General features: G+C 45.8%; 1 protein-coding gene across 5 annotated transcripts in view; it reads left to right on the forward strand.

The window, feature by feature from the left end:
• Positions 1–21167, forward strand: part of plxdc1 (plexin domain containing 1) — a 101681-nt gene that overhangs the window by 41189 nt on the left and 39325 nt on the right. For all 5 annotated transcript variants that reach the window (XM_039685431.2, XM_039685429.2, XM_039685427.2 and 2 more), the window contains exons 3-4: positions 19285–19428; positions 19611–19680. In XM_039685431.2, the coding sequence (XP_039541365.1) occupies positions 19285–19428; positions 19611–19680 (214 nt within the window). The remainder of the gene's footprint in view (positions 1–19284; positions 19429–19610; positions 19681–21167) is intronic.

Genomic DNA, 21167 nt, shown 5'->3' on the forward strand with positions numbered 1-21167 from the left:
GGAGCTGGCGGAAACCATCGAGTTTCGGATCACAGAGACGGGATCCTCCGGAGAGTGTGACTCAACCTCGAACCAATGGGAATCGTACACTCAATCCACCCAGTGCTCGCTTTTGAGCACTGAGGAAGTAAGAGAGGGATCAAAATCAGGAAGGTCAAAGAGACCTAAGACCTGATGACCCCATGTGTGGGGAGCTCCGATACATGAGGGCTCATGTCAGGAAGGCCGTACGTTGTGCGGCCTAAAACCCAACGACCACAGCATGTGGAAGCTCATCCTTCAGGGAAGCCAGAGGCTAGAACCTGACAGACCCACAATGTGGGGCTACCTTCGAAAAAGGTCTAATGAGACCTAAAACCACCAGTTGTGGGAGATAGCTCGAACAAGGGAAGTGCCTGTCGTAATGTATTGCGACAAAGACACATCTAGAGTGGGACCCAAAGTGAAGAACCGGAGTCTGAACCACATAAGAAGGGACCGAAGCATACTGCGCGTGACCCTCACCATAAGAAATGGATTTTGAAAAGTGCACAAGACATCTTGTCGGGTGACTTACCACAATAATAGGTGAAGTATGGGTTTGTGTACTTCACTCTGAATTCAGGAAGGCCTGGTGAGGCCTGTAACCCAGCAACCACAATATGTGGGAGCTCATAACCAGGAAGGCCTGTTGAGGCCTGTAACCTGGCGACCACAGTGTGTGGGAGCTCATGACCAGGAAGGCCTGGTAAGGCCTGAAACCTGGCGACCACATTGGGTGGGAGCTCGTACTCAGGACGGTCAGTGAGACCCAGCCTGGTGACCACAACCTGTGGGAGCTTACTCCACTAAGTGGAAGCTACTTCTTCCAGAAGTTAGCCAGAGAAGGGCGTCCCTGTAGCCAGTGACAGGACGCCACTTAAAGTGGGACCCAAGGGAAGACCGGGGTCTGAGCCACATAAGAAGGGACCGAAGCATACCACGCGTGACCCTTACCATACAAAATGGATTTTAGAAAGTACACAAGACATCCCGTCATGTGATTTACCACAATAATAGGTGAAGTAGGAGTTAGTGTACTTCACTCTGAATTCAGAAAGGCCAAACTTGAGGCCTGTAACCTGGCAGCCACAACAAGTGGGAACCCATAATCAGGAAGGCCTGACAAGGCCTAACACCCGATAGTCCCAATGCATGTGAAGACTCACCACTACAACTTAGCGACCACGAAAAGTGGGGGTTTCACATTCAGGAAGGCCTGGTGAAGCCTGCAACCTGACATGTGACAACTCACAACCAGGAAGGCCAATGAAGCCTGAAGCCTGGTGACCACAGAGTGGGAGCAAAGTGCTCAGGGAAGGTAGTGAGGCTGTAGTCTGGCTACCGCATCATGTGGGAGCCCACATTCAGGAAGGCTGGGTGAGGCCTGTAAACTGACTACCACAGTATGTGGGAACTCATAACCAGGAAGGCCCCTTTGAGGCCTGTGACCTAGCAACCACAATGTGTGGGAGCTCATCACCAGGGAGGCCTGGTGAGGCCTATAACCTGGCAACCACAGTATGTGGGAGCTCATAACCAGGAAGGCCTGGTGAGGCCTGTAACCTGGCGACCACAATGTGTGGGAGCTCATAACCAGGAAGGCCTGGTGAGGCCTATAACCTGGCGACCACAGTATGTGAGAGCTCGTATCCTGGTGACCACAGTATGTGGGAGCTCATAACCAGGAAGGCCTGGTGAAGCCTGTAACCCAGCGACCACAGCAAGTGGGAGCTCATAACCAGGAAGGCCTGGTGAGGCCTGTAACCTGGCGACCACAGTATGTGGGAGCTCATAACCAGGAAGGCCTGGTGAGGCCTGTAACCCAGCGACCACAACAAGTGGGAGCTCATAACCAGGAAGGCCTGGTGAGGCCTATAACCCGGCGACCACAACAAGTGGGAGCTCATAACCAGGAAGGCCTAGTGAGGCCTGTAACCTGGCAGTCACACTGTTTCCCTCTTTTTCTTTTTTCTTTTTTTTTTTTTTTTTACACATCACCTCGCTCACCATGATCCCCGGCTCTGTACAGGAGACGATTTCTGAAAAAGAAGAGAAACAGAGTCATTGCTTTTTCAAAAACCATTTCCACTATTTTTTACTAATAAACCAGGGAAACAAAGGCGCTCCTAACACCAAGCTGAGGCGGGCCATCAGAAATTCTTAATTCATCATGGGCCCCACCCCAGGCCTGATGTAGGAAGAGCCTGGGAGCGATGGTGTTAGGAGACAGGATCCCAAGAGGCGATGTCTAAGAACGTTTATCCTGCATCACCTCTCTAAGATCCCGCCTCCCGCGGGAGTTTCGTCTCCTGCGCGCCCTGCTCCCCCTATTGGAAGGAGGGGGCACACGGGAGGCGACACTAGCCCTCTGGGCCCGCCTGTGATCCTCAGACCACGACGGACCGGGCTCTCCCGCCTGCCTGGGCTGGGCCGAGGACCTCCGCGGTATGCAGCTCTTAAATGCCGCGGAACGCGCCTTCGCCTCCCTGAACTTCTCAACCACCGTCTCGACGGAAGGTCCGAAAAGTTCAGAAGACGAAACCGGCGAATCGAGGAGAAAAGTCTTATCCTTCTCCCCGATGTCAGCCTGGTTGAGCCACAGATGCCTCTCCGTGGCCACCATAGCAGCCATCGCACGACCGATGGAACCCGCAGACTGCTTGGTGGCCCGGAGAGTCAAATCCGTGGTGCGGCGCAGCTCCGCGACCGCGTCAGGGGACAAACCAGCCCCCTGATCGAGGTCCCGCAGCAGGTCAGCTTGGTAGGCCTGAAGGACCGCGAGGGTGTGCAGAACCGCACCCGCCTGACCTGCCGCCTTGTACGCTCTGCCATTCAAGCGTGAAGTTGTTTTGAGCGCCTTGGATGGCAGGGTTGGAGCTTCTAGTGATGATGGCCGACCAGAGGCGAGATAGTTAGCCAACGTCTCGTCTACTGGCGGCATCGACACATACCCATGCTCTGCGGCTCCCTCCACATCAGCGAAACTAGCCCGCTGATGCAGATGGAGACGCGCAGAGAACGGGTTCTTCCATGCCTTCTCGATCTCAGAGTGGAGAGCAGGAAGGAATGGAAGGCTCAACCGAGCTGGTGGTTTACGGGTGGGGAGGAACCGGTCGTCCAAAATACCACGAACGGGCTCCTCCCGGATGCGCCTCCATTCTAGCTGTAATCTATTCGTGGCGCGCCCCATAACATCCACCAGCTCAGCGTACACTGGACAAGAGGGCTGAGATGGTTCGGTCTCAACCAAACTGACATCATCCAAAGCCAACTCTTGCCCGGCCCGAAGAGAATCATTTACAGATCCATCAGAGAGAGAGAGCACATCCTCATCATTGATCTGTAATACGTCCTCGTCAGCTGGCGAATCATCCGAAAGGTTAACGCCCCTTTCCAGCTGATCCGCCAGCTCCATCTGAGAGCCCCACGAGCTCAATCGCCGCCGAGCCTCAGCCCGAGCGGGACCAGCACCGCGGGGTTCAGATGCCGTACCCACTTCCCTCGAGAAGAGGGACAGACGAGAGCGGAGAGTTTTGATGGAAAAACCCTCGCAGTTCGCGCAAGAAGCTCCCTCGAGAGCCTCCCGCGCGTGCTCTTCACCCAGACAGAACACGCACAGATCGTGTGGATCTTCCGGTGTCAAATATCTAAGACACGGATCAGCACACTTGCGGAAAGTATTCTTTTGCCGCTTCTCTGCACGCTTCATCTTGAATCGTTGATATCGAAAACAGACAAACAGTCCCTGAAGACGAAAAGATGTTGTCACGGTTTCAAGGCGCCCTTCTTATACATCCAGATTGACGCGCTCATCATTCAAGCTGATGATGCACGGGCTGTCGCCGGTCAACCTGATTACTGTGAGTTGATATTTGATTTCAGACACCTGTCACGCCTGAGGCGTTCCCCCATAGCGTCATTCGACGTATTGTTGAGTTCCCTTCGAAAGGGAACTATGTGACTATGCTCCGAATCTTTCTAACTACTCATTCAGATAATACAATAAAGTCTTTTAAAATTTGCATGAAGTGTTTTGGGGAAGATAGCTTTATGCAGGGAGGCGTTAACCACCCTTTCTGCTTTTCACACCTAAGAAAGACAAAGACCCTCCCCTAATGGCCCTATTAGGTGCTACCGGGCCCTATATCATTATGAGGAGCCTTGCACAAAGAATGAGATTTAAAAAAGAATGGTTTTTAGATTGTTTGGATTTATTTACAACACATCATAATCCAAAAATACACAACAAAGGACAACTCTAAAGACTAGAGTCTTGAAAAGTCATACTTTGTGTAATTCCTGAAATATAGTGCATACCTGTCATTTCCAAGGTGTTTGATTTTTCAATTGTTACCATGTTACCATGTTAATGTAGTTTCCTAGTTTTAATTGAGTTTCCTGTGAATGTTGAAGTCTGCAGGACTCATCAGTGGCATCTGGTTCCTGTAAAAAATAAACACATGTGAACATGCTGATATCAAGAGAAACTATAGGGCTGCACGATTTTGGGAATACATTTTTGATTTTTCTGGTTACAATTTATAGATATATGAACACCAATTTTGTTGTGCATTGTTATAGCCTATGTATAGGGCTGCATAAAATAATAAGAGATAAATAGCAGGCAGCCTATATATCGTTAAAAAGGAACACTTCAGTAACACTACCCTAGACAAAAATATATGGATTATAATACAGTATGTTACTTCAAACGCTTCCATTCGTTATAAAATGAGATAGGAGATGCATATTATTATGTGTCTTACCTTAAAAACGTACAAACTTGACGAAAAGCAGAGTCGCTATTCTTTGTTTTGAGGTGATGAGGGCGGTAACAGCTCTGCGTTCCTCCGCGTGGATTTTTAAAATTCGAACAGCTTGCGCGTGTGTGGGCGTGGTCACATTAGCACTATTTAGCTCGGCCTGGAGAAACTGTACATGTCGTTGCTTTCATACGGATTACCTAAACAGAAAATATTTGTTAAGTGCCTTGGTGTGATACACTTGCCGGAGAGCCATGGCATGCAAGGTGTAGGCGGCCTGTCCACTGGCTTTGCAAGCCTTGACCATAAGAACAGACAAGAACTTACAGGCCTTGGATAGGAGACGCGAATTACCCCACCAGGCGGCAGAGCTTTTGGGACACAGTTGCATCACTACTGCATGCTCCACCAGGGGGATCTCCATGTACCCCTTGGCCACCCCACCAATGAAGGCAGTGAGGGGGGAAGAGGCACCAGACCGTTTTTGGGGAGAAAATTGTATACTGGATCTGGTAACCTCTTCATTCACCTCTTGGAAGGCACTGAGTCGGGACGCTGAGAACCAGCGTGGACCACCCTGAGATACCAATCATTAAACTTAGAGCGTTTGGGACACGGTGAAGGCCTCCACTTGAGCCCGACACTTTCGGGCGGCCCGGGAAAGCATAGCTGTCAGCTCTGGGTCATACTCGGCAATGCCACTGCAGCTGAGTCTTCGTCCTTGGAGGACACTATCTCACCCTCCGATGCAGCGATCGACATCCGGTCTTCTGCCGGAGCCCAGATTGAAACGCTTGGTCCTCCATGGGAAGGACTAGTATACCCATCCAGAAACTCCACAGTTTGCCATGTGCTAGAAGACTAAGCTAGTGCCAGACCCTCAGGTAGTGATAGTTCATTCATCAAAGGTGGAATGAGTGAATGGAAGCATGTTCATCAAAGAATTGCTGAACATGAAGGAAGCAAAATCCACAGATGTCCTCTCAGTACCTGAATGTCCAGCCAGGGCAGAAGCATGACCCCACTGGAGGATTTCAGACCTTACTTCCTTGGGCACAAACAAGGATCCTGCAGGGACTTCATCAGGAATGTGTACACCCCATAGAGCTTCACCCACTGTGTCCTCGATAGATCGACGAACTGGTGTGCAGGCTCTGGGGATGATGAACTCTGGAGAATGGTCCCTCTGGGAACAATCATACCGGCGTGACAAGGCATCAGCCTTAAGATTCTTGGATCCAGGTCTATAAGAGATAACAAAATTAAAACGTGTGAAAAAAGAGCCCACCTGGCCTGCCAGGGGTTAAGGCATTTTGGCTGCTGTAGGTTGGACAGGTTTTTGTGATCCGTCCACACAATAAATGGATGCTTACCCCCTCCAGCCAGTGGCACCACTCTTCCAGTGCAAGTTTCACAGCAAGAAGCTCTTGATTGCCCACATCATAGTTTTTCTCAGCTGGCGACAGGCGTCTGGAAACAAAAGAACATGGATGGACTCTGTTACCTGTGATCTGTGATAGGCCTTTGGGAGAGCACTGCCCCAACTCCCTCTTCTGAAGCATCCACCTCCATGATAAATGGCAGTTCAGGGTCTTGGTGTAACAGGATTGGGGCAGAAGAAAATAGTACCTTTAACCTGTCGAACGCCTGCTCAGCCTCTGCAGTCCAGTGGATACGAGTGGGTGATCCCTTCGTAAGAGTGGAGATGGGTGCTGCAATAGTGCTGAAATTGCGAATAAACTTCCTATAGAAATTGCCAAAACCAAGAAATCTTTGTACCTGCTTTAGTGATTTGGGCTGGGGCCAGTTGGTAATAGCGGATACCTTCGTTGGTTCCATCTGGATGCCTTCTTGTGAGACAACATAGCCTAGGAATGAGACTTTGGGCACATGGAACTCACATTTTTCAAGTTTTACGAAAAGGTGATTCTCAAGAAGCTTCCTCGGCACCTGTTGGACATGGTGAATGTGTTCCTGTAGAGAGTCTGAGAAGAGTATGTCGTCTAGATAGACAAACACAAAATGGTTCAACATCTCCCTCAATACGTCATTGACGAAGGCTTGAAAAACTTCTGGGGCATTAGCTAACCCAAAAGGCATGACTTGATATACCCAGTGGCCAGTTGGGGTACTGAAGGCTGTCTTCCATTCGTCTCCCTCCTTTATGCATACCAAGTTGTAAGCACTACGCAGATCCAACTGTGAAAAGATCTTAGCTTTCTGGAGTAGTTAAAACGCCAAGGACATTAGTGGGAGAGGGTAACAATTCTTAACAATCACTTTATTTAGCTCACGATAGTCTATACAGGGGCGAAGACTACTGTCCTTCTTAGGGACAAAAAAGAAACCAGCACTAACTGGTAAAGATGATGGGCAAAAAAAAAACAGTACTCAAAGCATCCTGGATATATTCATTCATGGCCTTAGTCTCTGGGGCAGAGAGGGAATATAGGTGAGGGAGCTCTAGGAGGGAGTGCGCCCGGAAGAAGGTCAATAGCACAATAATATGGTCTATGAGGGGGTAGCTTAGTAGCACGTTGTTTGCTAAACACTTCTCTCAAGTCATAGTAATCAGGGGGCATGAGTGTTAGATCTTGTGGCTTATTCAATGAATTGGCACTCACCTCCTCAATACTCTCCTTCTCACTGTCTTCTCCATGCTTGTATTTGTTGCAGCGAGTCCCCAATCTGGTTCAAAATGTCTGTCAGTCTCTGGAGCTGTGTCTCATGTGATCCAAGCAAAGCACCCTGTTTGCTGATGGCTCCATGAATCTGTTCAGAATCTGTCAGGTCCATATCTTCTAGGAATTGACCTATGGCTAAGCCACGCCCTCAAACGCGATGAGCCAATCACAATGCGCAGCTAACCCAATACACTCGGACATTCTCTGCTTCCACTTACATTGAAATGCATTGGAGTTAGTCCGTTTTCATTCGTTTATTCTTGTTATTTTAAGTTTAAAATGGTCAAACGGTGTGCATGGGGTACATGCAACTCTGACACTAGGTTCCCGAGAGGCTGGGCGATGGTGTGTATTTTTTTACCTTTTCCCAAGCCACATCTCAACCGCGATGAGTGTCTGCACTGGATAAAGTTATGGAGTAGCTAGACCACAACACCAACTAAACGCGAATAAATTAAACAAGGATGTCTAAATCTGATCTAAGTTAGGTCAACAATCTATTTGAACGTTATCTTTAAAATCTCTATCGTCTAACGTTAGTCACGTTACGTTAGACGTACATTAGAAAACATTAATGTTAGCTTCTAGCTGCGTTGTACATCATGTCAATTAGCTTCATTAACGTATCTGTAAATAACTGAGAAAAGAACAAATATTAACAATGTTGTGCTGAATGATTCATGTAAATACTGTAGCACCAAACGGTGATGGCAACGATATTCGTGTTATCATGTTTACACTGTGACCTGTACATCTCTGCCTGGTGCTTTCATCGACCTTCTCAACAATAAAATTATTAAAGGGGGGGTTGACTGCGATTTCACTTTTTTCATTTTAAATAGTGTGTAATGTTGCTGTTGGTGCATGATCAGTATCTGCAAAGTTGCAGCGCTGAAAGTTCAGTGTAAGCAGAGATATCGTCTTTTAAAAATCAGGAAGTATATTGCCTACAAAAACGACTCGATTGGCACTACAGCTGGGTTATGGTACGTCACTAACCCACACATTTGCATCAACCACTCCCTCCGGAATATGCAGAAAAGGGCATGCGCATATTTCTGCAGCTCCAGCAGCTCGTCGAGTGTGTTGTTCACCCAGCTGTCAGGTCTTATGTCTTCGAGCTTCCCACAGACGCTGTACTTCGTCAACAATGGATACTATTTATGTTTGATTATGTTCCTGAGAATGACGATCGTAATCTAGCTCTCTGTGCTGCGCATTTTACGGAAGACAGCTTCCAGAATCTCCAACACCGGATTCAACAACTAAAACATGAAGCAAATCCAACTTTAAAACAAGAGGCAGCAGTTGTTGGGCCACAACCTGTAAGTAGGCTAAGACTTGTATAATTCCAGACGTAGCCGTTGTGTTTTATTTTTTTCAAATGCCAGCGCTGGCTTTATTGCCACTAGGCTATTAGTTATGCTATTTTGTGTCTACGACAAACACGTACAAACATGAATTTTGTATAAGTACTAATGTTGTAAATGTAATTTTCATGTATATATGTTTTATGATGTTATTTTCGATTAGATCAAGAACGTAAACTTGCCAACGCTGTTTGAGGATAACATTAGTAGCCAGTCAGTTGCTATTGTTGCCAATCAGATGCTATTGTGTAAAACAAACGTGTATAAAGTTAAACAAAATGTGGCAAATTATTATTCAGAAACGTTTATTAACAGCCGTGTGTGGTGAGGTTCTGTTTGACTCTCTTCATCGCGGCTTACTCGGTCTGATTCTGCCTCAAACTGATACTGCAGTTCGACACATATTTATATCTGGACCGGAGCTCATGACGTACCCATTTCGCCCGTAAAGGTAATGGGCGTTAACTTTCCGGACAACGTAAGCGACAGTTTAGCCAATCACAACACACCAGGGCAAGCTAACCAATCTGAGCCCACTACGTGTTTCTGAGGGAGTGGTTTCATAGACTCCGGAAGTCAACCGCTCGTTCGAGGACATGAGCGCGGCTTACAATAAACGTGAAGTTTATGAAAAATAAGACTTTTTAAAAATGAAAAACCACGAATACATGTTATATTGCACCCCATGAACACAATCATGTATAACCCTCCAATGCATAGTTAAAACCCTTTAGGTGACTTAAAGATGATATATATTTTTTCTGTCCCCAAAAATCACCAATTGCCTCTTGTTAAATGTCTCCTACTGTGACAGTTGCCATAGCGCCCATGCCGTGTTTGTCCGAGTGAGTGGAGGAGGCGTGGCTTAGCCATAGGTCAGTTGAACAGTGTGGACCCAATTGACACTGTAGTCACATGGAATATTTAAACATTTTCTTCAATGACTTTCTGGGCCGTCAAGTTTCAATCCTTTAGGAGCCTATGTAGCAGTGATCCACCTTTCAAATTGAATCAAAAATACCTTCATTTGTGTTCCGAAGATGAACGAAGGTCTTACGGGGTTGGTACAGCATGGGGGTGAGTAATTAATGACTTAATTTTAATTTTTGGGTTTTAAAAAAAAAAGTTTTAAAAAAACTAACTCTTTAAATAACACGTTAACACACTAACTAGGTAGGCACAGGTAGAGCAGTGGATTAGGAGGAAGATGTGGAAGGTCTTGTGCTCTCAGTCTCCCTCTGCTGGACAGACCGTGGTGTGACAAATGCATAGTTGTATGGAAACAGACACACAATCTTCCATGTTGACAGTAAATGAAAGTTTCAAGATAAGAGATTCATTGTCACCAATTAGCATGGAGCATGAACCAATTTGATTACAATATCCATGGATGTAGCATAATATTAATATATATTTTGCTTTGATTCCAAAAAACCTATGTTGTGATTGTACTGTAGTGTTTTGCATTATTGTATCACACACTTTGTTAAATGATTCCACTACGTCTGTATTATCTTTACTACTGCAGTACTTTTAAAGAGATGTATATTTACTGTACATGTAGTAGCATAAACTTGTATCACCTATTTTGTTCTACAACATTTAATGATTGTACGAACAATGACAATGAAACTATCGGTTGCTTGTGTGTGGGTAATCTATAGTTATTTTTCAATGGTATTTCACAGTAAATTTGTATTTTGAACCAATGATTGTGCAAGTGCAAGATTCCTTTAAAGATGTGAATGCACAATACAATGTTTTGAACATTAGACAGCCTGTGTTACAAGTGATAAGCGTTTTGAGTTTTGTGTCTAGAGTTGTGAACAATTACATCAAGGTTCTAAAAATAGTAGTAACGTGATTGTGAAAAACTCTAAGTTAAGTTCAGTGGTGGTTCATTTTTGTTGTTAAAAATATTATAAATTTAGTTCATTATATAGGGTTAGGGTTAGGGTTAGGGTTAGCAACTCTGGAGAAAACCGTGATATCATTGTCCAGCTCAGTTCAGTTCTCATATAATGGTGTCAATGTTGATCAGATCAATATTATTGTTGAATATTAAATTAAATGTCCCAAACTAAGCAAGCCAAAAGCCAAAGGCGAAAATGGTGACAGTAGCAAGGAACCTAAACTCCACCGGTGCCAGAGTGGAGAAAAAAAAACTTGGGAGAAACCAGGCTCAGTTCTCCTCTGGCCAATAAACGAACAGTGCTATTGCGTTTTGGACCAGCTGTAGTTTGTTTATTATGCGTTCAGGGCAACCACCCATTAGAGCATTACAATAATCTAGCTTTGAGGTCATTAATGCATTAACTGTTCCAAATTTTTCATTGAAAGCAAATGGTGTACTTTAGATATACTGTATTTTTAAGATGGAAGAATGCAGTTTTACAGATGTTAGAAAAGTTGCTTTCAAATGAAAGATTGGTATCAAAGAGTCATCAAGTTTTTTATATCAGCTATATGCATTCTGATAATTTTGTGAATTGGAAAGTTGTGTCAGGGCGTGGAAAAATATACAGCTGAGTATCATCAGCATAACAGTGAAAACTAATGCACGTTTCCTAATAATATCTCCCAAGGGTAGCATGTACAGGGTGAACAGCAACAGTCCTCAGCCTTGTGGTACTCTATACTAAACTTGTGATCGATATGACATCTCTTCATTTAATACTACAAACTGATAAGTAAAATAAGAGATAATGATGTGAACCATGCATCACATGACATTTATCATTTGTGCCAACATCATTTTCGAGTCTAGTCAAAAGAATGTTGTGGTCGATAGTGTCAAATCTAGCACTAAGGTTGAACACTAACAGAGAGATACAACCATGATCGGATGATAAAAGAAAATTATTTGTGACTCTAATGAGAGCTGTCTCAGTACTATGGTATGGTCTAAATCCTGACTGGAAATCCTCGCAAATACCATTTCTTTCTAAAAAGGCATAGTTGTGAGGACACTGCCTTTTCTAGTATCTTTGACAGAGAAGGTAGACTCGAGATCGGCCTGTAATTGACTAGTTATGTAGGATCATGTTGGGTTTTTTTAACAAGAGGTTTAATGAATAAAGCAATGAATAAATCACATTTTTCCTCAGGGAGACAACAATGCACTGTCTGATGCAATTCTATTGTACTATTCTTTTTAGTTGCATAGTTATAATTTTCGCTCTAATATTACCAATCTTGTAAGTAAAGAAGTTCATAAAGTCAATACTGCTGTGCTGTTTGGAAATGTCTGGGGTTGAAGCTTTATTTCCCGTTAATTTAGCCACTGTTTCAAATAAATACCTAGGGTTGTGTTTGTTTTCTTCTAAGAGGGTAGAAGCAGTTTAATTCATTTCTGTACTGAATCAAAATGCTCTCCACGAATTGCGAAAAACCTCTATTTTGTTTTGTTTTCTTTCAGTTGCGCTCCCTTTTTCTGGCTGCTCTCTTAAGGGCCCGAGTGTCCTCGTTGTACCACGGTATTGGACTATTTTATTTAATCTTCTTAAAGCACAAAAGAGCAACTGTGTTTAAAGGCCTGGAAAAGAGAAAGTCAAAAGTTTCTGTTGCAAGTTCGAGTTCTTCTAAGCCAACTGGGATGCTGAGGAGATGATCAGGAAGATTATTTATAAAGCAATCTTTAGTGTTAGAATTGATAGTTCTAGCATATTTGTAACACAGAGTCGACTTACTTAGCAACCATGGCTAAATTCAGTATACATGAGATTAAATAATGCTCTGAGATATCATCGTTCGGCTGCAAAATGATGATCTGAGATATCATCGCTTTGCTGCAGAATTTTAATGGCATCAACATTGATTCCATGGGATAATATTAGATCTAAAGTATGAATACGACATTGAGTGGGTCCTGACGTGTTATCTAACTCCAAAAGAGTTTAGAATGTCTCTAAATGTCAATCCCAATGTGTCTTTTTCATAATCTACTTGGATATTAAAATTGCCAACAATATGGACTTTATCAGCAGCCAGATAGAAAATCTGCAAATTCTTTGATAAAGTCTGTATGATGCTCTGGTGGCCTGTATACAGAAGCCAGCACAAATGTCAAGCAGACCCCTGAGTAATTCTGAAGATTTTGCTGTATATTACCCCCTTTTCCTTTCAGACAAGGCTCGTTTTTATAACCATAATCTTTTGGGGGTTCTACCTCTTTAAGGTAATGTAATCGTCTGGTTTTAGCCAGGTTTCTGTCAAAAACAGATCATATACAAAGAATGATTTTTCATATAAAAGGGATTTAATATTCATCAAACCGAGCTTTATCATTTGTTCATCTGTATGATATCTGTTTTTATTTGTTGAACATCAATCAAATGTTTACCATTAAATGGGTTTGAGTAGTGCTGGGCGGTTTACCGGTTCATGTCAAAAACCGGTGTATATTTTTGTCATGATATACATTTTTAATATACCGCCATACCGATGTATTTAATTACACAACGTTCGGAATGAACGTTACGCTGCGTGACACTGTGTCAGACGGACCCTTTACAATGTTGCACTTCAAAGCAGCGACAGTGAGTGTAGAAGATTTTATTATTTAGAAAACAAGTAACTTAGCTATATAAGAAACCACATTTAGTTCCTGAAACTTTTAGAAGCCCAATGCTGATACACCAGAATACTATTTCAGTATGTCACATGGTACAATGTATTTTTAAAACTATCTATAGGGTGTCTGACCTTCTATGGATGTATGTATATAACTCTGAACACAAAAGACTCGAGAGCGCAATGGGCTATATGCACGCATAAGTTCCGCATTTGACGCAAGGATGCTCGTCTATTTCCGGTTGTGTAGATTAAAGCGGAGGAAAACCGGAGAAAACGGGATTATGGCGCAGAGTCTTCAATATTTACTGTCCTCCCATCTTTGAAACGAAACGTACATACGTTTAGATGTAATTTTATATATAGTTATGTTTATTTAATATAATTTTAAAAAGAAGCATAAACACAACGAGGGGTGTCTGTTTTATCTGTTTTTGTGACTAACGTTTCATTAGTATAACCATGGAGTATAAAATTCAATATAAATTTTCGCTATTGCATTGGACTCTATGATCGGCGGAAGTTATCGAGCATCCCTAATGCTTCACCGGAAATACCGCCGTGCATAGAGCCTATAGGGCCGGAGGGCCAGCAGGCCAGAGCGTTAGAGCAACTATGCTGCAGAAGTTGCTCGGCTTTGTTTGTGAATAAAGTCTAATATTTCTGGCATTAGAGATCTCTGAGAAGTTATTTAAAAAGACAGAAACCACTTCATGAGGCGAGGGTAAATCAAACAGCAGTCCTCTGGTGTTACGTTACAGGGAAGGTGGATGTTGCAGAACTATGGCATTATTTTCCTGTTAAATGTAGAGAGCACACTATTGTAGCTCGAAAGTAAATTAATATAATGCCCGAGCGCGAATCTGTCAGCTCACGCGTGGAATATCGCACGTGCGCGCTCTCTCAGATGCACGCTGCTCTTGTAAGAATAGGTCTATTTTCTATGGGCTCGCTCAGAGAATCCTGCACTTATAACGTTTTCAGTGCAATTGCAAATCTCTCCTCTTCCCCAGCTCACAATGTGAGGTTAAAAGAACTTATTCATAATGTTCCCATTTAGTTAACAAATGGGAACATAATTATTTCGTATTTCTAGGAACATTCGAAACGTCCAATTTTTTAGACGTTGTATTAAGATTATTTCTTATTCAAAACGTTATAAGAACGTTCAATTCTCCTGTTATATAAAAGTTGTATTAACATTCTTGCATGGTTATAAGAATGTCATTAGAACGTTAAGAAATAACAATTTTAGGTTATACTGGGTGCATTATATTCTACAATATTAACTAATGACAATAAAATAGACCATCCTAAGTTAATGTATTGCAGTAATTTCTCTATCAACCAGTAGAAATGAAAACCGGCTTAATTTAAAAAAAAAAAAAAAAACGTGGGTAACACTTTATTTTTACGACCCGCAAACAACTGAGTAAGTACCCAAAATTGATGGACTCATAATATGCATGAGTGAAAAAGACGGCAAGCACGGATGAATGGCAATATAGCAGGTTAACAGGCTAGCGAAATGCTAGTGCATTGTGCTAGTTATAATTGTCACAGTCCTCCGTCTGCACCAGTCTGTCTTGTCTTCAGCACTACACTTCCCAGGATCCTCTCGTCACCCTATCCCGTGTTCACTCCCTCATCAGCCACCTGTTCCTCGTCATCATCATCTGTTTCACCTGTTCTCACCCCATTATGTTTGATTAGTCTGTGTATTTAGTTCCCTTTGTGTTACTCTATCATTGTCGGTCGATGTTGTATGTTACCCGGTGTTACCCTGCCTTCCAGCCTGTATTCCTATTAAATGTTACCTTCATTGTGAATTTGGACTCCTCCCGCTCCTTCCGCTTGCACTCCTGCATTCCTGAACCCTACCCCGTGACAGATCGACCGACCTCAAACCGACAAGGATGGACGACCAGATGGAGGCTTTCCTCTTCGATCAGAGTGGGGCCTCTTTGGAGGAGTTCGTGGAGGTTTATCTGCACCTACACCAGGACATATACTGGGAGGAAGATTTCCTGAGACTACGGTTCTGGAGAGGTTTGGACGACCCATTAGACCAAATTCTGCTGCTCGAAGACCTCCATCTGCCGTTGTTCGAGTTGTTGGACAGGGCTCTATGGGTCTGTGGTTCGTCCCTTACAGTCACACCAGTCCAGCCCGAGTCCAGTCCTCCCGAGCATGACCTCCCGTTTCGGCGCCCCCGCTGGATGCTTGTCCCCAGAAAGCCTGCGCTCACCGTCAGCCCTGCCGAGCCCGCGCTCACCGTCAGCCCTGCCGAGCCCGCGCTCACCGTCAGCCCTGCCGAGCCCGCGCTCACCGTCAGCCCTGCCGAGTCCGCGCTCACCGACAGCCCTGCCGAGCCTGCGCTCACCGTCAGCCCTGCCGAGCCTGCGCTCACCGTCAGCCCTGCCGAGCCTGCGCTCACAGTCAGCCCTGCCGAGCCTGCGCTCACAGTCAGCCCTGCCGAGCCTGCGCTCACAGTCAGCCCTGCCAAGCCCGAGTCTTCACCGCTGGTTCCGTCCAGCTCTCCAGAGATTGAATGCTCTTCACCGCTGGTTCCGTCCAGTGCTTCAGAGATTGAATGCTCTTCTCCGCTGGTTCCGTCCAGCTCTCCAGAGACTAAATGCTCTTCCCCGCTGGTTCCGTCCAGCTCTCCAGAGATTGAATGCTCTTCGCCGCTGGTTCCGTCCAGCTCTCCAGAGATTGATTGCTCTTCACCGCTGGTTCCGTCCAGCTCTCCAGAGTTTGAATGCTCTTCCCCGCTGGTTCCGTCCAGCTCTCCAGAGATCGTATGCTCTTCACCGCTGGTTCCGTCCAGCCATCCAGAGACTGTATGCTCGTCACTGCTGGTTCCGTCCAGCTTTCCAGAGACTGTAAGCTCTTCACTGCTGGTTCCGTCCAGCTCTCCAGAGACTTTATGCTCGTCACTGCTGGTTCCGTCCAGCTCACCAGAGAGTGAATGCTCTTCACTGCTGGTTCCGTCCAGCTCACCAGAGAATGAATGCTCTTCACTGCTGGTTCCGTCCAGATCACCAGAGAATGAATGCTCTTCACTGCTGGTTCCGTCCAGCCCTCTAAAGACTGTATGCTCTTCACTGCTGGTTCCGTCCAGCCCTCTAAAGACTGTATGCTCTTCACTGCTGGTTCCGTCCAGCCCTCCAGAGAATGAATGCTCTTCACTGCTGGTTCCGTCCCACTCACCAGAGGATGAATGCTCTTCACTGCTGGTTCCGCCCAGCCCTCCAGAGAATGAATGCTCTTCACTGCTGGTTCCGTCCCACTCACCAGAGAATGAATGCTCTTCACTGCTGGTTCCGTCCCACTCACCAGAGAATGAATGCTCTTCACTGCTGGTTCCGTCCAGCCCTCCAAAGACAGTATGCTCTTCACTGCTGGTTCCGTCCAGCCCTCTAAAGACTGTATGCTCTTCACTGCTGGTTCCGTCCAGCCCTCCAGAGAATGAATGCTTTTCACTGCTGGTTCCGTCCCACTCACCAGAGAATGAATGCTCGTCACTGCTGGTTTCGCCCAACCCTCCAGAGAATGAATGCTCTTCACTGCTGGTTCCGTCCCTCTCACCAGAGAATGAATGCTCTTCACTGCTGGTTCCGTCCCACTCACCAGAGAATGAATGCTCTTCACTGCTGGTTCCGTCCAGCCCTCCAGAGACAGTATGCTCTTCACTGCTGGCTCCGTCCAGCCCTCCAGAGACAGTATGCTCTTCACTGCTGGTTCCGTCCAGCCCTCTAAAGACTGTATGCTCTTCACTGCTGGTTCCGTCCAGCCCTCTAAAGACTGTATGCTCTTCACTGCTGGTTCCGTCCAGCCCTCTAAAGACTGTATGCTCTTCACTGCTGGTTCCGTCCAGCTCACCAGAGAATGAATGCTCTTCACTGCTGGCTCCGTCCAGATCACCAGAGAATGGATGCTCTTCACTGCTGGTTCCGTCCAGTCCACCAGAGACTGAATGCTCTTCACTGCTGGTTCCGTCCAGCTCACCAGAGACTGAATGCTCTTCACTGCTGGTTCCGTCCAGCTCACCAGAGAATGAATGCTCTTCACTGCTGGTTCCGTCCAGATCACCAGAGAATGAATGCTCTTCACTGCTGGTTCCGTCCAGCCCACCAGAGACTGAATGCCCTTCACTGCTGGTTCCGTCCAGCCCTCCAGAGACAGTATGCTCTTCACTGCTGGTTCCGTCCAGCCCTCCAGAGAATGAATGCTCTTCACTGCTGGTTCCGTCCCACTCACCAGAGAATGAGTGCTCTTCACTGCTGGTTCCGTCCCTCTCACCAGAGAATGAATGCTCTTCACTGCTGGTTCCGTCCCACTCACCAGAGAATGAATGCTCTTCACTGCTGGTTCCGTCCAGCCCTCCAGAGACAGTATGCTCTTCACTGCTGGTTCCGTCCAGCCCTCTAAAGACTGTATGCTCTTCACTGCTGGTTCCGTCCAGCTCTCCAGAGAATGAATGCTCTTCACTGCTGGTTCCGTCCAGCTCTCCAGAGACTGTATGCTCAGCACTGCTGGTTCCGTCCAGCCATCCAGAGACTGAACGCTCTTCACTACTGGTTCCGTCCAGCCATCCAGAGACTGAACGCTCTTCACTACTGGTTCCGTCCAGTCATCCAGAGACTGAATGCTCTTCACTGCTGGTTCCGTCCAGTCCTCCAGAGACTGTATGCTCTTCACTGCGGGTTCCGTCCAGCCATCCAGAGACTGTATGCTCATCACTGCTGGTTCCGCCCAACCCTCCAGAGACTGAACGCTCGTCACTGCTGGTTCCGTCCAGTTCCTCCGAGCCCGAGCTCTCTTCTTCGCTGGGCCCGACCAGCCCAGCCCCAGAGACCGTCCAGCCAGCGCCAGAGACCGCTCAGCCTGCTCCGCCCTGGCCACGCCCTCAGTCTGCTCCGCCCTGGCCACGCCATCAGCCTGCTCCGCCCTGGCCATGCCCTCAGCCTGTTCCGCCCTGGCCACGCCCTCAGCCTGCTCCGCCCTGGCCACACCCTCAGCCTGCTTCGCCCTGGTCTCGCCCTCAGCCTGTTCCGCCCTGGCCACGCCCTCAGCCTGCTCCGCCCTGGCCACACCCTCAGCCTGCTCCGCCCTGGCCACGCCCTCAGCCTGTTCCGCCCTGGCCACGCCCTCGGCCTGCTCCGCCCTGGCCACGCCCTCAGCCTGCTCCGCCCTGGCCACGCCTTCAGCCTGCTCCGCCCTGGCCACGCCCCTCTCAGGCCCCAGTTCGTCCCCCCTCCTTCCTCTGTTCCGCGGCGTGAGGTCACGCCTCCCGGGAGGGGGGAGTTCTGTCACAGTCCTCCGTCTGCACCAGTCTGTCTTGTCTTCAGCACTACACTTCCCAGGATCCTCTCGTCACCCTATCCCGTGTTCACTCCCTCATCAGCCACCTGTTCCTCGTCATCATCATCTGTTTCACCTGTTCTCACCCCATTATGTTTGATTAGTCTGTGTATTTAGTTCCCTTTGTGTTACTCTATCATTGTCGGTCGATGTTGTATGTTACCCGGTGTTACCCTGCCTTCCAGCCTGTATTCCTATTAAATGTTACCTTCATTGTGAATTTGGACTCCTCCCGCTCCTTCCGCTTGCACTCCTGCATTCCTGAACCCTACCCCGTGACAATAATGATTTAGTTAAAAGCTAATGTCAGATTAATGTGATAGGCAATATTAGACAATGTATGATATATAGTGATGAGTATGTTATATTTAGCAATTTAAACAACAAGGAATTAAAGTAAATAGAGATTCAAAACAGAACACAATGTGCATGGTCTTTATTTTATTCTTTTGACCTGAATTTTTGAACATTGAACACATTCACATATTCTCTCTATTTGTCTTTAAGGAGGACTCTCAGAGGTACTACTCCTGGCAGAGTTTTGGTCCTGGTGACAAACGTACACAAGAACTATGGGTGAATCTTGATTCAGTGGATCAAGGACCTGTAAGAGTGCACGCTATCCTGTCCAACTCACACCGACAGGCATCGGTGAGACAACCACAAACATATTCCTTTATTTTTATGGAAAAAAGCACTTGGCTCACATGGGCCAATAAAACTAATCTTATTCTATCTTGTAATTATGTTGTTACTTGGCATTTTAACTCCCTGCCTAAATTTCCTTTTTTTTTTTTTGTCTCTATCTCCTTCTCTATATTTTGCTTTGCTAGCGGGTGGCACTAACCTTTAACTTCCCTTTCTATGGACACCAAGTGAGGCAAATCACCATAGCAACTGGAGGTATTGTATATAGACTCTGTTCACCTATCTCCTCTATAAGGCAATTTAGAGCACATCAGTCTGGTTTGTGTTTGCCTTAACCTTAGCAAACAGGCAAAACTGAGAAAGGGGCTAACCAGAAAGGGGTTTCTAGGAGCTCTTTTGTCTTATTAAAGACTGATAAAACTAAACAGGTTAAATAAAGTTACAGGGGTTTTTAACAATCGTTAAGGACCCATTTCTCAATACTTGGGTAACTTTTTCCAAACTTTTCTCACAGTTTTCCTAACCAACTTTTAGCTTGGCACAACAGTTAATTTCACATTCAAAATGCCTCAAAACACTTAACTTAACACTTCCAAAGTTTGTCACCCAAAAGACAAAAAGATTTGGCTCATTGGGAGCATATACAGGTTGAATAGGAGTGGCGCAAGAATCGAGCCCTGAGGGACTCCGCAAGTCATGGATGTCCACTCAGACTTATGTTCTCCCATACTCACAAAATAACCTCTCCCTTCTAAGTATGACCTGAACCATTTTAGGACTATCCCAGAAAGCCCCACCCAGTTTTCCAGCCTGTCAAGAAGTATGTCGTGATCAACAGTGTCAAATGCAGCTCTGAGGTCAAGTAGTACCAACACGGATAATTTGCCTGTATCAGTATTTAAGCGAACATCGTTTATTATCTTTATGAGCGCTGTCTCCGTGCTGTGATGCGATCGGAAACCAGATTGAAAATTGTCAAAATATCCATTTGAGCTTAAAAATTTGTTCAGCTGATTGAAGACAACCTTTTCAATGATCTTGCCTATGAAAGGAAGATTTGAGATTGGTCTATAATTGCTCAAGATGGTCTTATCCAGATTGCTCTTTTTCAGGAGGGGCTTGACAACTGCAGTTTTCAGGGAGTTCAGAAAACTCCCAGAGCGAAGTGAGGCATTTACCACTTCTAGGAGATCTGCTTCTAAACAGTTTAACACACTTTTGAAAAAAGATGTGGGAAGTGTGTCAAGGGCGCAGTTTGATGTTTTAAGGTGCTGTGCGGTTTCTACCAAAATTGTGCCATCAATTTCTTCGAAATCAGACATAGTAACTACTTTCTCAGGTTGTGGTCTGATCTGCCTGACCCCAGAGCAACTTAAGGATGTGCTGATCACCTTTCTGATGTTATTGATTTTCTCAGAGAAGAAAGAAGCAAACTCACTGCATTTCCTTTCTGAGAGCATTTCTATGGGAATCTGGCTCGGGGGGGTTGTCAGTCTCTCTACAGTAGCAAAAAGAGTGCGTGTGTTTATATTGCTCTTTATAATATTTGAGAAGAAAGTCCGTCTAGCTTTGCCTAGTTCCCTATTGAAAGCGTGGATGCTGTCTTTGTAGATGTTATAATGGACTACAAGTTTTGTCTTCCGCCACATGCGTTCTGCTCTTCTGCATTGTCTTTTCATATTTTGCACAGCTGTTGAGTTTCTCCAAGGTGCTTTTTGTCTGCCACTATTCTTCCTGACTTT

The sequence above is a fragment of the Pimephales promelas genome, chromosome 17 (assembly GCF_988280905.1).
Source record: "Pimephales promelas chromosome 17, fPimPro1.hap1.1, whole genome shotgun sequence".
Taxonomy (NCBI): domain Eukaryota; kingdom Metazoa; phylum Chordata; class Actinopteri; order Cypriniformes; family Leuciscidae; genus Pimephales; species Pimephales promelas.